General features: G+C 53.6%; 1 protein-coding gene across 1 annotated transcript; it reads left to right on the top strand.

Annotated features, from left to right (window-relative positions):
- Nucleotides 1-7,560: 7,560 nt before the first annotated feature.
- Nucleotides 7,561-8,487, top strand: LOC136991060 (olfactory receptor 52Z1P-like; the record flags this gene model as incomplete). The annotated part of the gene is made up of 1 exon (XM_067289546.1): nucleotides 7,561-8,487. A coding segment is annotated over exon 1 (927 nt), but the record flags the coding sequence as incomplete, so codon positions are not given.
- Between the last annotated feature and the right edge of the window lie 6,086 nt (nucleotides 8,488-14,573).

Genomic DNA, 14,573 nt, shown 5'->3' on the forward strand with positions numbered 1-14,573 from the left:
CTGGTTTGTGGGGAGAAAAACAAAAAACCTAAGGCAGAGGTAACAGCAGACGCTGCTGGGCTCCATGTGAAGCCCAGTGCTCTGGGAAGGGAAGAGACGCAGCAACATGTGCTTGGATTAGGCAAGAGGAAAAGTGGGAGGAAATTCAGAGAAAGCCCAGCTAGCAAGGTGGATGCTCACCAGTGCAGCAAAAGAAGGTCAAGGCAGCAAACACAAATTGAAAGGGGCGATTTACATTCAGCCCTAGGCAGAGGCTGCTTCTGGGTGCAGGCCACCCCGCGCCCACGGAGCAGAGGTCGTTCCCCCATTCGAGCCAGGCTGGTGAAACACGGCAGCTCCTGCCAATCGCGAGGGCAAGGCTGGGCTGCCGAGCTGGGAGCTGCACAACGGGCTTCTGCAGCACGGCCCTGGCTGTGATGACCACGCTCCGTGAGCTCTCCACCCTGCTGCCACATCTGCCTCCCCCATCACACCCAAACGCTCATCCCTTACTCTGCTACACAGAGCAGCAGTGCCCCACTGCCTTGTGGCTTCGCAGCCCTCGCCTTTTGCAGAAGATGGCTCAGAGATCACCGTGCCGCAGCAACAAAAAGCAGCCCCAGCGCTGAGGACTGCACATGGTGACTCACCAGGTCTGGCCTCATGTGGCAAGAAGAGCTGCAGGCAGTGATCTTGGTGGAGCATTTGCAGTGCTGCTGTCTCAGACCTCAGCGTATTTATGCTCTCTTGCTGCAAGTCCCAGAAGGATGCTTAGGGCCAACAGGGAGCTGCAGCTCTCTGGTCTGCTCTGAGGCGTCCAGATGCAGGTGATGAAATGTAAGTCTGAAAATGAGCAGTAGAGGCGCAGGAAGCAAATCCATCTGCCCAGGTGAGCAGGAGGGAGTGTGAAGAGGAGAAAGCTAGCAGAAAGTATAAACGATAATTTTGGAATGGTAACTCCTTCCCATGCAGATGAAAGGCAGCATCAAGCAGCAGCTTGCAGAATGTAGTGAGCCAGACAAAACGTGGAAGAAAAGACACAGCACTTATGATTGCTTTCCCAACATCAGCTATAGCTGTCTGCCTTGGAGTGAATACCTGGGCCTTGCCCAGCCGTCACACAGACGCCTGACACAGCCCATCCTGCAGGAGTCCGAATCAAAGCGGATGTGCAAACCCTAGGAACTTCTTACAAGTCGCACGCCACCTGCTATTGTGCAGCATGGGTGTAGTGCCTGTCAACACGCCTCAGTTAACAGTGTGCACCTCCAAGGATGCATTACCACTAGTCAGTCCTTACTAGCGTCATGTTTCTATCACATATACTCGGCAGAGTTCAGCTGTGAGAGTCTCAAGTATTGAAAGACTTTCCTGATGGGGAAGCAGATCTTCTCACCTGTGGCCTCAGCACCATCGAGAGCTTCACTGTAACCGGTGCAGCTCTCATTGATGCATGCACACATTGAGTGGAGGAAAGACTCTTCTGTTCCCCCAGCTGCCTCTTGCCCTTGCACCTGGAGGCTCAGCAGTTTTCTGACGGACACCTTTCAGTCCAGTTTCTGGAAGAAAGGAATAAAGCTTGTTTCAAAGGGCACGCCAAGCAGGTGCCCCCCACACGGAGCTAGTCCAATGCTCAGCAACCCTGCCTGACAGGACACATTCACGTCAGTATGCAGTGAAACTCCCGCGAGGATCTCACAGTTCATGCTGGAGCTCTGCAGCACCTTTAGCCTTGCTGTCTCTCATTTGCTTCTGCAGAGGGGAAACTGGGGCACACAACAAAGGTGTGATTTGCCTCCTGCGTTGCTTCTGCCTTCATATATTGCTCCTCTCCACCCTTGCAGAGGCAGAAGGTGTGTACGTGGGTGTCTGGGAGCGTGAGAGGGTAAACGCCATGCACACAGAAGACACTTTTGGCATGAAGTCTGCATCCAGCTGTGCTGAGGGGCTGTAGAAATGTCTCTACTAACCACCACAGTCAGATGAGGATGACTATGAGAAAATCCATAAAGAAAGTGGTGTGGCAATCAGCCAGCATGTGAAATGGTACCTCAGGTTGCACTGAATAAACTACAGCAAATATTCTCATGGCATACCAAAATGGCAAAGAATTACATAGAATTACATGTACATGACTCACAGGAAATCACAGAATCACAGAATGGTTGAGGTTGGAAGGGACCTCTGCAGATCATCTAGTCCAACCCCCCTGTTCAAGCAGGGTCACCTAGAGCACATTGTACATGATTGCATCCAGGCAGGCTTTGAATACCTCCAGAGAAGGAGACTCCACAACCTCTCTGGGCAACCTGGTCCAGTGCTCTGTCACCCTCACACTGAAGAAGTTTTTTCTCATGTTCACATGAAACTTCCTGAGTTTCAGTTTGTGCCCGTTGCCTTACATCCTGTCACTGGGCACCACTGAAAGGAGTCTGGCTCCATCCTCTTGACAGCCTCCCTGAAGATACTTGTACATGTTGATAAGATCTCCTCTCAGCCTTCTCTTCTCCAGGCTAAACAGGCCCAGCTCTCTCAGCCTTTCCTCATAAGAGAGATGCTCCAGTCCCCTAATCATCTTTGTAGCCCTTCGCTGGACTCACTCCAGTAGTGCCACATCCCTCTTGCACTGGGGAGCCCAGAACTGCACACACTACTCCAGATGTGGCCTCAGCAGGGCTTTGGAAAGGGGCAGGATCACCTCCCTTGACCTGCTGGCAACACTCTTCCTGAGGCACCCCAGGAGACCATTGGCCTTCTTGGCCACAAGGCCACATTGCTGCCTCATGCTTAACTGGGTGTCCACCAGCACTCCCAGGTCCTTCTCAGCAGAGCTGCTTTCCAGCAGGTCAGCCCCCAACCTCTACTGCTGCATGGGGTTATTCCTCCCCAGGTGCAGGACCCTGCACTTGCCTTTGCTGAACTTCAGGAGGTTCCTCTCCGCCCACCTCTCCAGCCTCTCCACGTCTCTCTGAATGGCAGCACAGCCCTCTGGGGTATCAGCCGCTCCTCCAACTTTGGTACCATCAGCAGACTTGCTGAGGGTGCACTCTGTCCCTTCCTCCAGGTCATTGATGAAGAAGTTGAACAAGACTGGACCCAGTCCTGACCCCTGGGGGACACCGCTAGCTACAGGCCTCCAACTAGACTGCGCCGCTGAGCACAACCCTCTGAGCTCTGCCATTCAGTCACTTCTCAAGCCACCTCACTCTCCACTCATCTAGCCCACACTTCCTGAGCTTCCCTGTGGGGATCTTATGGGAGACAGTGTTGAAAGCCTTGCTGCAGTCAAGGTAGACAACATCCACTGCTCTCCCCTCATCTACCCAGCCAGTCATTCCATCCCAGAAGGCTATCAGCTTGGTTCTGCATGATTTCCCCTTGGTGAAGCCATGCTGACTACTCCTGATCACCTTCTTGTCCTCCACATGCTTTCAGATGGCCTCCACAATGAGCTGCTGCATCACCTTTCCAGGCATGGAGGTGAGGCTGACTGGCCTCTAGTTTCCCAGGTCCTCATTTTGCCCATTGGCTTTCTTCCAGTCTTCAGGCACCGCTCCTCTTCTCCATGACCTTGCCAAGATGAGGCAGAGTAGCCTAGCAATAACATACGCCAGCTCCCTCAGCACTCCTGGGTGCATCCCATTGGGGCCCATAGATCTGTGCGTGTCAGGTTTGCCTAAATGATCTCTAACCCCATCCTCCTCAACCAAGGGAAAGTCTTCCTTTCTCCAGACCTTCTCTCTTGCCTCCAGGGTCTGGGATTCCTGAGGGCTGGCCTCAGCAGTAAAGACTGAAGCAAAGGCAGCATCCGGTAACTCTGCCTCTTCTGCATCCTTCATCACCAGGGCACCCACCCCATTCAGCAATGGGCCCACATTTTCCCTAGCCTTCCTCTTGCTACTGATGTATTTGAAGAAGCCCTTCTTGTTGTCCTTGACATCCCTTGCCACATTTCATTCTAAATGGGTCTTAGCCTTCTTCGTCGCATCCCTGCTCACTCTGACAACGTTCCTATATTCCTCCCAAGTGGCCTGTCCCCCTTTCCACATTCTGTATACTTCCTTCTTCTGGTTGAGTTTTGCCAGGAGCTCCTTGCTCATCCACGCAGCTCTCCTGCCCCCTTTGCTTGTCTTGCTACTCCAAGGGATGCACCACTCTTGAGCTTGGAGGAAGTGATGCTTGAATATTAACCAGCTCTCTTGCACCCCCCTTCCTTCTAGGGCCCAAACCCATGGGAGTCCTCCAAGGAGGTCCCTGAAGACGCCAAAGTTTGCTCTCCTGAACTCCAGGGTTGCCATCCTACTTAGTGCCCTGCCTCCTCCTCGCAGCATCCTGAACTCCACCATCTCATGGTCACTGCAGCCAAGGCTGCCCCCGACCTTCACATCTCCAACCTATCCTTCTTTGTTTGTTACTACGAGGTCCAGCAGCACACCTCTCCTCCTTGGATCCTCCACCACCTGTGTCAAGAAGTTGTCACCAATGCTCTGCAGGAACCTCCGGGACTCTTTGAGCCTAGCTGTGCTGTCTCTCCAGCAGATATCAGGGTGCTTCAAGTCCCCCATGAGAACCAGGGCCTGGGATCGTGAGGCTACTTCCAGTTGTCTGGAGAAGGCCTCAGCGACTTCCTCTTCCTGATCAGCTGGCCTGTAGTAAACACCCACAACACGGTCACCCATGCTAGCCTGCCCTTGAATCCTTACCCACAAGCTCTCCACTCGCTCTTCATCCACCCCTAGGCACAGCTCCATACATTCCAGTTGCTCTCTCACACAGAGAGCAATTCCTCCACCTCACCTTCCTGGCCTGTCTTTCCTAAAAAGCACGTAGCCATCCATGACAGCACTCCAGTCATGTGAGCTATCCCACCAGGTCTCTGTAGCCGCAATGAGATCATGGCCCTGCAACCGCACACAGATCTCTAGTTCTTCCTGTTTATTCCCCATGCTGCGTGCACTGGTGTACAGGCATTTCAGAGAGGTGATCGAGCATGCAGGTTTCCCAGGAGGGATGCAAGAGGATCCTCCATAGCCACATCCCATGCACACTTCCCTGGCTGCATTCACCTGCTGGAGGCATCCCAACTTGAGCTGTGTTTTGCCAACTACTCTTTCACTATAGCTCTCCCCTTCCCCCATCTTTCCTACTTTAAAGCCCTCCTGAACAGGTTGGCCAACCTCTTGGCAAAGACACGCGTGCCCTGCTTAGTGAGGTGGATCCCATCTCTCCCCAGCAGTTGTCCATCTTCAAACAGGGTCCCATGGTCGTAGAAACCAAAACCCTGTTGCCAACACCAGCGGCGCAGCCAGTTGTTAACTTGGAAAGTCCGTCTCCTCCTCCTCCTCCCATCCATCCCCCTCACTGGCAGAATAGAGGAGAAAGAGGCGGTGGCCGTCCCCGTCCTGGGCCTTGCCCACCACCTGGGGGCCCCGGCACGAGCTGGGCTCTGTCCCCTGCACCCTTCAGCTCACGGCCCTGCCCAACCCCGAGACCAGCAGCCTGGCTGTGCAGTTGACGCTGGCCTCTCTTGCTCCCGGGCAAAGGGTGGAGGACGTGGGACGAGGCCCTTCTGGCCTCTGCTTGCTCCTTTCCTTCCCTGCGTGTGTTGGCCCCACGTGTGGGTGGAAGAGCTCCCTGCCTGGGCAACAAGCAGGGGCTGTGGGGGAGGAAAAAGGAGTGGCAAGAGCAGCCCTGAATGTCTACTGCCAGCCTGTCCAGACGCCTGCCCTTTCAAACAAGCTTTATTCCTTTCTTCCAGAAACTGGACTGAAAGGTGTCCGTCAGAAAACTGCTGAGCCTCCAGGTGCAAGGGCAAGAGGCAGCTGGGGGAACAGAAGAGTCTTTCCTCCACTCAATGTGTGCCTGCATCAATGAGAGCTGCACCAGTTACAGTGAAGCTCTCGATGGTGCTGAGGCCACAGGTGAGAAGATCTGCTTCCCCATCAGGAAAGTCTTTCAATACTTGAGACTCTCACAGCTGAACTCTGCCGAGTATATGTGATAAGAACATGACGCTAGTTAGGTCTGACTAGTGGTAATGCATCCTTGGAGGTGCACACTGTTAACTGAGGCGTGTTGACAGGCACTACACCCGTGCTGCACAATAGCAGGTGGCGTGCGACTTGTAAGAAGTTCCTAGGGTTTGCACATCCGCTTTGATTCGGACTCCTGCAGGATGGGCTGTGTCAGGCGTCTGTGTGACGGCTGGGCAAGGCCCAGGTATTCACTCCAAGGCAGACAGCTATAGCTGATGTGAGGAAAGCAATCATAAGTGTTGTGTCTTTTCTTCCACGCTTTGCCTGGCTCACTACATTCTGCAAGCTGCTGCTTGATGCTGCCTTTCCTCTGCATGGGAAGGAGTTACCATTCCAAAATTATCATTTATACTTTCTACTAGCTTTCTCCTCTTCACACTCCCTCCTGCTCACCTGGGCAGATGGATTTGCTTCCTGCGCCCCTACTGCTCATTTTCAGACTTACATTTCATCACCTGCATCTGGACGCCTCAGAGCAGACCAGAGAGCTGCAGCTCCCTGTTGGCCCTAAGCATCCTTCTGGGACTTGCAGCAAGAGAGCACAAATACGCTGAGGTCTGAGACAGCAGCACTGCAAATGCTCCACCAAGATCACTGCCTGCAGCTCCTCCTCGCCGCTTAAGGCCAGACCTGGTGAGTCACTGTGTGCAGTCCTCAGTGCTGGGGCTGCTTTTTTTGCTGCGGCACAGTGATCTCTGAGCCGTCTTCTGCAAAAGGCGAGGGCTGCGAAGCCGCAAGGCAATGGGGCACTGCTGCTCTGTGTAGCAGAGTAAGGGACGAGCGTTTGGGTGTGATGGGGTAGGCAGATGTGGCAGCAGGGTGGAGAGCGCATAGAGCATGGTCATTGCAGCCAGGGCTGTGCTGCAGAAGCCCGTTGTGCAGCTCCCAGCTCAGCAGCCCAGCCTTGCCCTCGCGAGCGGCAGGAGCTGCCGTGTTTCGCCAGCCTGGCTCGAACGGGGGAACGACCTCTGCTCCGTGGGCGCGGGGTGGCCTGCACCCAGAAGCAGCCTCTGCCTAGGGCTGAATGTAAATCGCCCCTTTCAATTTGTGTTTGCTGCCTTGACCTTCTTTTGCTGCACTGGTGAGCATCCACCTTGCTAGCTGGGCTTTCTCTGAATTTCCTCCCACTTTTCCTCTTGCCTAATCCAAGTGGATGTTGCTGCGTCTCTTCCCTTCCCAGAGCACTGGGCTTCACATGGAGCCCAGCAGCGTCTGCTGTTACCTCGGCCTTAGGTTTTTTGTTTTTCTCCCCACAAACCAGTGACTAGTTCAGCAGCTTTCAGCTTCCTCATGCCTCCTCAAAATGCAGACCGAGGGGCAGAAAAGTTGCCATGCGATCTCAGTGCAGGGTGCAGCTCTGCACACTCTCTCCTCATGTTTTGTAGCGTGACGGAGTTTCTGGTATGAATGCTAAAACTTGCATTGACTTCATTGGATGCCGGATTTCCCCAGCTGGCAATGCTGCTGAGCTCTGCTGGCATTTATGCTTTCTCTTGTGCTGTCCTTTATTTTTCAGGTGTTTCTAAGTAGAAGACCAAAGACCCCTATGGCAGACGTCAATCACACAGCCTTCCGGCCAGGAACATTCCTCCTTGTTGGCATCCCAGGCCTGGAGAAGTTTCACCTCTGGATTTCTCTCCCCTTCTTCTCCATGTATATTTTTGCCCTTCTAGGCAACTTAGTCTTGCTATTTACCATAGTGAGAGAACAAAGCCTCCACGAGCCTATGTACCTTTTCCTTTCTGCATTAACTGTAGCAGACTTGCTCTTATCTACCACTACAGTGCCCAGGATGTTAGCTATTTTCTGGTTCAGAGTGGGGGACATTTCTTTTGGTGCATGCATTGCTCAGATATTTTTCGTTCATTCTATTTTTATTGCAGAGTCAGGAATTCTGGTGGCCATGGCCTTTGATCGGTATGTTGCCATCTGCAACCCCCTGAGATATGTGACTTTATTGACCCACTCAGTCATATGGAGAATAGAGCTGGCAGCTGTTGTCAGAAGCCTCTGCATGGTCCTCCCAGGTATTCATCTGGTTCTAAGGCTGTCTTACTGCAGAAACCGCGTTATCCCTCATTCATACTGCGAGCACATGGGTGTAGCCAGGCTGGCCTGCACAAGCATAAAAGTCAATGTTGTGTATGGTTTAACAGTCGCCCTGCTGTCGGCAGGGATAGATGTAGTGTTCATTGCTGTGTCTTATGGACTGATTCTCAGGGCTGTCTTCCAGCTGCCCTCCGCAGGCGCCCGTCGCAAAGTTATGAGCACCTGCAGCTCCCACCTCTGCATCATCCTCCTGTTCTACACGCCGGCGTTCTTCTCCTTTTTCACGCACCGCTTTGGTGGCCACAGCATCCCCCGCCACGTCCACATCCTGCTGGCCTGTCTCTACGTAGTGGTTCCCCCCATGCTAAATCCCATCATTTATGGAGTGAACAACAAGCAGATTCGTGAGACAGTAATGTCCATGTTGTCTTGGATGGGAAACCGGAGAAACTGAGTTGTTTATTGGGGCTGGTGTTTCTGAGCCTTGCTCAGAGCTTGTGCCTTTGTTCGAGGCAGAGAGAGATGCTGCTCCTGCAAAAGGGTTTGGAGGCAAAGCTGGGGTGCAGCATTTCCGAGGGTCTCCAGGTCTCCATGCAGGCCTGTGACGCGCTTGTGCCCAGGCCCTGTGGGGACAAGGGAAAGCATCAGCCATGCCAATCCTCTCATTGCTGTCAAGGGATCTGCATGGCAGGGATGAGACACCGAGAGAGGGGGGCATAGCAGGAAAACCTCGGTGAGTGCTGATTGCTGAGAAATGTGAGCTACAGCCCTCCTGATGCACAGGCGAGGAGGTAAGTGTCTCTCCCGTCCTGCAGTCTGCACTGCCAGCACGTTTCCTGTCTGCAGCCCTGGCTCTTCCAGGTGATTCTGGCTCTGTCGTCGTGTCCCATCGCACCCTCCAGCATTACTGCATGAGTCTGTGACAATATGGAAATGCACCGCTTTCTCCCACCCTCTGCCTCTCCTTTGGTAGCAGGTTCTCTGTGTCTGCGCCTCTCACAGCACAAGAAACACTTCACAGATCCCTTGGCAGTAGCCAAATGAATGGCTGGATGGTGCTGGACCATCTATGCCCTGGTAAGACACTTGTGCCTGGAAGCACTGCCTGCTGCAGGTGTGCTCTGCTGCCATCAGTAGCGCTGGGATGTTGCCTGGGCTTGGAAAGCTGCTGCCTGGGCAGTCTTGGCAGCACAGTGCACATCTCCAGAGCACGCTGTCTCCAACTGCAGGGAAAGCGAGTTAGATGTGGGAACTACAGCTGATCCAGACGGACTTGGCAAAAAGCAGCCACGCTAGACGGGGGCTGAGCTTAGAGTGAACGATGCGCCCAGGGTTCCCAGTTCAGAGCGTGGACGTGACAGCCAGCAGCACTGTGGAGAGGAGAAGCACTTAGAAGGACACCAGAACACGACCTGCCCCTGACCAGAGGGGGTTGGGGCCTTTGATCCCAGTGGCCCTTGATTGGGCGGTCAAGCACCCTGTGAGTCAGTGCTAGGGAGAGGCCTATATAAGAGCCAGGCCTAGAGCGCAGCTCCCAGAGCGCAGCTAACAGAGGCAGCGAACAGACGCAGCAGTTTGCGCAGCAGTTCGCGCAGAAGGGCGCGCGAAGGGACGTGCGAAGGGACCTTCATTTCTGTTCCCTGTGGTGTACACTTCCTCAAGTATGGTCGTGACACGCCGCACAGCGCGTTCCCCAGTGACTGTTGGAGTTGCTGCGTCAGAGGCTTGGACCCAGACTGACCCTCTGACAGTAGATGCGGCTCTACAGGTCTCAGGCTGCAGGGAGTGCTTGGGGCCTCTCCAGGAGGCCTGGGCTGGCAGCCAGCTCTCCTGCAGGAGGTGTGCTGCTGTTGACGAGTTGTGTCGTCAGGTAAGGGAGTTACGGGAGGAGGTCAGTAGGCTGCGCAGCATCCGAGAAGCAGAGCAAGAGATAGACAGGGTATTCTCGGAGACTGTACAGCTCCAGGAGTCCCAACCCCCTGCAGCAGTGGAGTTGCCAGAGGGCTCTGTGCCGTGTGAAACGGTACATCATAACATCACAGAAGAAGGCTGGAAACTGGTCACTGCTCGTGGGAGGAGAAAGGCTCCTACTCCTCCTGAAGACCTGAAGCTGAAGAACAGGTTTAGTGCCCTCCAGGATGAGGAGGAGATGGGCATGGCTGCCAGGGAAGTAACCGGGACAACAGACCCTGTGCCCTGCCGGAACACCCGGAAAAAGCGGCGGGTGATTGTTGTGGGGGACTCCCTGCTACAGGGGACGGAGGCATCTATCTGCAGACCTGACCCCTTGTCTAGAGAGGTTTGTGGCCTGCCGGGGGCTCGTGTGAGAGATGTCATGCAAAGACTGCCAAGGCTTGTCCACGCTTCGGACTATTACCCACTGCTGCTCTTCCATGTGGGCGCCAATGACACCAAGGGCAAACTGGAGACCATCAAGCAGGATTTCAGAGCTCTGGGGATGGTGGTCAAGGGTCTGGGAGCCCAGGTCATCTTCTCCTCAATCCTGCCAGTGAGGGGGATGGATGAGAGGAGGAGGAGACGGACTTTCCAGGTTAACGACTGGCTGCGCCGCTGGTGTTGGCAACAGGGTTTTGGTTTCTACGACCATGGGACCCTGTTTGAAGATCGACAACTGATGGCGAGAGATGGGATCCACCTCACGAGGCGGGGCACACAGGTCTTTGCCAACAGGTTGGCCAACCTGTTCAGGAGGGCTTTAAACTAGGAAAGATGGGGGAAGGGGAGAGTTATAGTGACAGGGTAGTTGGCAAAAGACTGCTCAAGTCAGGATGCCTCCAACAGGTGAATGCAGCCAGGGAAGTGCGCATGGGATGTGGCTATGGAGGACCCTCTTTTAGCCCTCCTGGGAAACCTGCATGCTCGATCACCTCCCTGAAATGCCTGTACACCAATGCACGCAGCTTGGGGAACAAACAGGAAGAACTAGAGATATCTGTGCGGTCGCAGGGCCATGATCTCATTGCCATTACGGAGACATGGTGGGATAGCTCGCATGACTGGAGTGCTGTCATGGATGGCTACGTGCTTTTTAGGAAAGACAGGCCAGGAAAGCGAGGTGGTGGAGTTGCTCTTTATGTGAGAGAGCAACTGGAATGTATTGAGCTGTGCCTAGGGGTGGATGAAGAGCGAGTCGAGAGCTTATGGGTAAGGATCAAAGGGCAGGCTAATAGAGGTGACACTGTTGTGGGTGTTTACTACAGGCCACCTGATCAGGATGAGGAAGTTGATGAGGCCTTCTACAGACAGCTGGAAGTAGCCTCACGATCCCAGGCCCTGGTTCTCATGGGGGACTTCAACCACCCCGATATCTGCTGGAAAGACAACACAGCTAGGCACAAACAGTCCTGGAGATTCCTGCAGAGCATTGGTGACAACTTCTTGACACAGGTGGTGGAGGAGCCAACAAGGAGAGGTGTGCTGCTGGACCTCGTACTAACAAACAAAGAAGGACTGGTGGAAGATGTGAAGGTTGGGGGCTGCCTTGGCTGCAGTGACCATGAGATGGTGGAGTTCAGGATCCTGCGAGGAGGCAGCAGGGCACCAAGTAGGATCGCAACCCTGGACTTCAGGAGAGCAAACTTTGTCCTCTTCAGGGACCTACTTGGAGGAATCCCATGGGTGAGGGCCCTGGAAGGAAGGAGTGTTCAAGAGAGTTGGTTAATATTCAAACATCACCTCCTCCAGGCTCAAGAGCGGTGCATCCCTATGAGTAGGAAGTCAAGCAAAGGAGGTAGGAGACCTGCATGGATGAGCAAGGAGCTCCTGGCAAAACTCAACCAGAAGAAGGAAGTCTACAGAAAGTGGAAAGGGGGACAGGCCACTTGGGATGAATATAGGAATGTTGTCAGAGTATGCAGGGATGCGACGAGGAAGGCTAAGGCCCGTTTGGAATTAAATCTGGCTAGAGATGTCAAGGACAACAAGAAGGGCTTCTTCAAATACATCAGCAGCAAGAGGAAGACTAGGGAAAATGTGGGCCCTTTGCTGAATGGGGTGGGTGTCCTGGTGACGAAGGATGCAGAGAAGGCAGAGTTACTGAATGCCTTCTTTGCTTCAGTCTTTACTGGTCAGGCCAGCCCTCAGGAACCCCAGACCCTGGTGGCAAGAGAGAAAGTCTGGAGAGAGGAAGTCTTTCCCTTGGTGGAGGAGGAGTGGGTTAGAGATCATTTAAGCAAACTTGACACCCACAAATCCATGGGCCCTGATGGGATGCACCCACGAGTGCTGAGGGAGCTGGCGGACATTATTGCTAAGCCACTCTCCATCATCTTTGAAAGGTCATGGAGAACAGGAGAGGTGCCCGAGGACTGGAAGAAAGCCAATGTCACCCCAGTCTTTAAAAAGGGCAAGAAGGAGGACCCAGGGAACTACAGGCCAGTCAGCCTCACCTCCATCCCTGGAAAGGTGATGGAGCAGCTCATCCTGGAAGCCATCTCCACGCATGTGGAGGAAAAGAAGGTGATCAGGAGTAGTCAGCATGGCTTCACCAAGGGGAAATCATGCCTAACCAATCTGATAGCCTTCTATGATGGAATGACTGGCTGGGTAGATGAGGGGAGAGCAGTGGATGTTGTCTACCTAGACTTCAGCAAGGCTTTCAACACTGTCTCCCATAAGATCCCCACAGGGAAGCTCAGGAAGTGTGGGTTAGATGAGTGGACAGTGAGGTGGATTGAGAACTGGCTGAATGGCAGAGCTCAGAGAGTTGTGCTCAGTGGCACAGAGTCTAGTTGGAGGCCTGTAGCTAGCGGTGTCCCCCAGGGGTCAGTCCTGGGTCCAGTCTTGTTCAACTTCTTCATCAATGACCTGGATGAAGGCACAGAGTGCACCCTCAGCAAGTTTGCTGACGATACAAAACTGGGAGGAGTGGCCGATACGCCAGAGGGCTGTGCTGCCATTCAAAGAGACTTGGACAGGCTGGAGAGGTGGGCAGAGAGGAACCTCATGAAATTCAACAAAGGGAAGTGCAGGGTCCTGCACCTGGGGAGGAATAACCCCATGCAGCAGTACAGGTTGGGGGTTGACCTGCTGGAAAGCAGCTCTGCTGAGAAGGACCTGGGAGTGCTGGTGGACACCAAGTTAAGCATGAGGCAGCAATGTGGCCTTGTGGCCAAGAAGGCCAATGGTATCCTGGGCTGCATCAGAAAGAGTGTTGCCAGCAGGTCGAGGGAGGTGATTCTCCCCCTCTACTCAGCCCTGGTGAGGCCACATCTAGAATACTGCGTCCAGTTCTGGGCTCCCCAGTACAAGAGGGATGTGGCACTACTGGAGCAAGTCCAGCGAAGGGCCACAAAGATGATTAGGGGACTGGAGCATCTCTCTTATGAGGAAAGGCTGAGAGAGCTGGGCCTGTTTAGCTTGGAGAAGAGAAGGCTGAGAGGAGATCTTATCAATGTGTACAAGTATCTGAAGGGAGGGTGTCGAGAGGATGGGGCCAGACTCTTTTCAGTGGTGACGAGCGACAGGACGCGAGGCAATGGGCACAAACTGAAACACAGACACTTCCATCTTAACATGAGGAAAAACTTTTTCACTGTGAGGGTGACAGAGCACTGGAACAGGTTGCCCCGAGAGGTGGTGGAGTCTCCTTCTCTGGAGATATTCAAAATGCGCCTGGATGCAATCCTGTGCAATGTGCTCTAGGTGACCCTGCTTGAGCAGTGGGGTTGGACTAGATGATCTCCAGAGGTCCCTTCCAACCTCAGTGATTCTGTGATTCTGTGACCTCCTCATCACTGAGGGATGTTTTTGCCACCCTAGAATTAGTTTGTGCAATGACAGTGGAATAGAGGCTGCTACAAAGAACTGTGGCAAGAATATTTTTCCCGATGGAATGGACTCACAACTCGGTATTGCCAGAGACCCTAATAAAGAACAAGGACAATCATTCTGTCCAGAGTTTGTGTAGTCAATGTGCCCTGGTCAGAGACTTCAGCTGCTGGTATCATCGGGGCTGGTAAATTGTTGTTGCCTTTAAAGGTGTTGCTGCCTGCAGGCTTTTATTAAACAGCAGCTTTGCTGAGGGGTAGCTGATCAGTGATGCTGCTGCTGTTAATGGCAAGGGCTTCCGATCTCGGGACAGGTATTTTGTTATTCTTCTTCCAAAAGCTCTGTATTTATTGGTCGGGAAAGACATTTGTGTTCTAAGGAACTGAAGCCTATTCTTGATTTAATGTACCATAAAGCAGCATAGGTGATTGCTGTCGCCACCCCTTGTTTTCGTGCAGGCTCTAGCGTGCTGCCGCGCCGGTAGCACAAGGGCCCATGTGCCGGTTACAGGGGCGGTGCCTTCCTGGGGTGCTGCATTGCCCACCAACATTTTCACTCTCCCTGCTGTTGTCAGCCATGGGGCTCGGGTAGCACAAGCTGGTGGGGCCAGTCGGCAGTGCCAGGGCTGCTCCTTGCAAACGCCTGATTTTTGTGTGCACTTAGAGCTGAGCAGCTGTACTGCAGTTCCCCCTTTCATGCGTTTTGTGCAGGGCAGGACAC

Source organism: Apteryx mantelli, chromosome 1, assembly GCF_036417845.1.
Source record: "Apteryx mantelli isolate bAptMan1 chromosome 1, bAptMan1.hap1, whole genome shotgun sequence".
NCBI lineage: Eukaryota > Metazoa > Chordata > Aves > Apterygiformes > Apterygidae > Apteryx > Apteryx mantelli.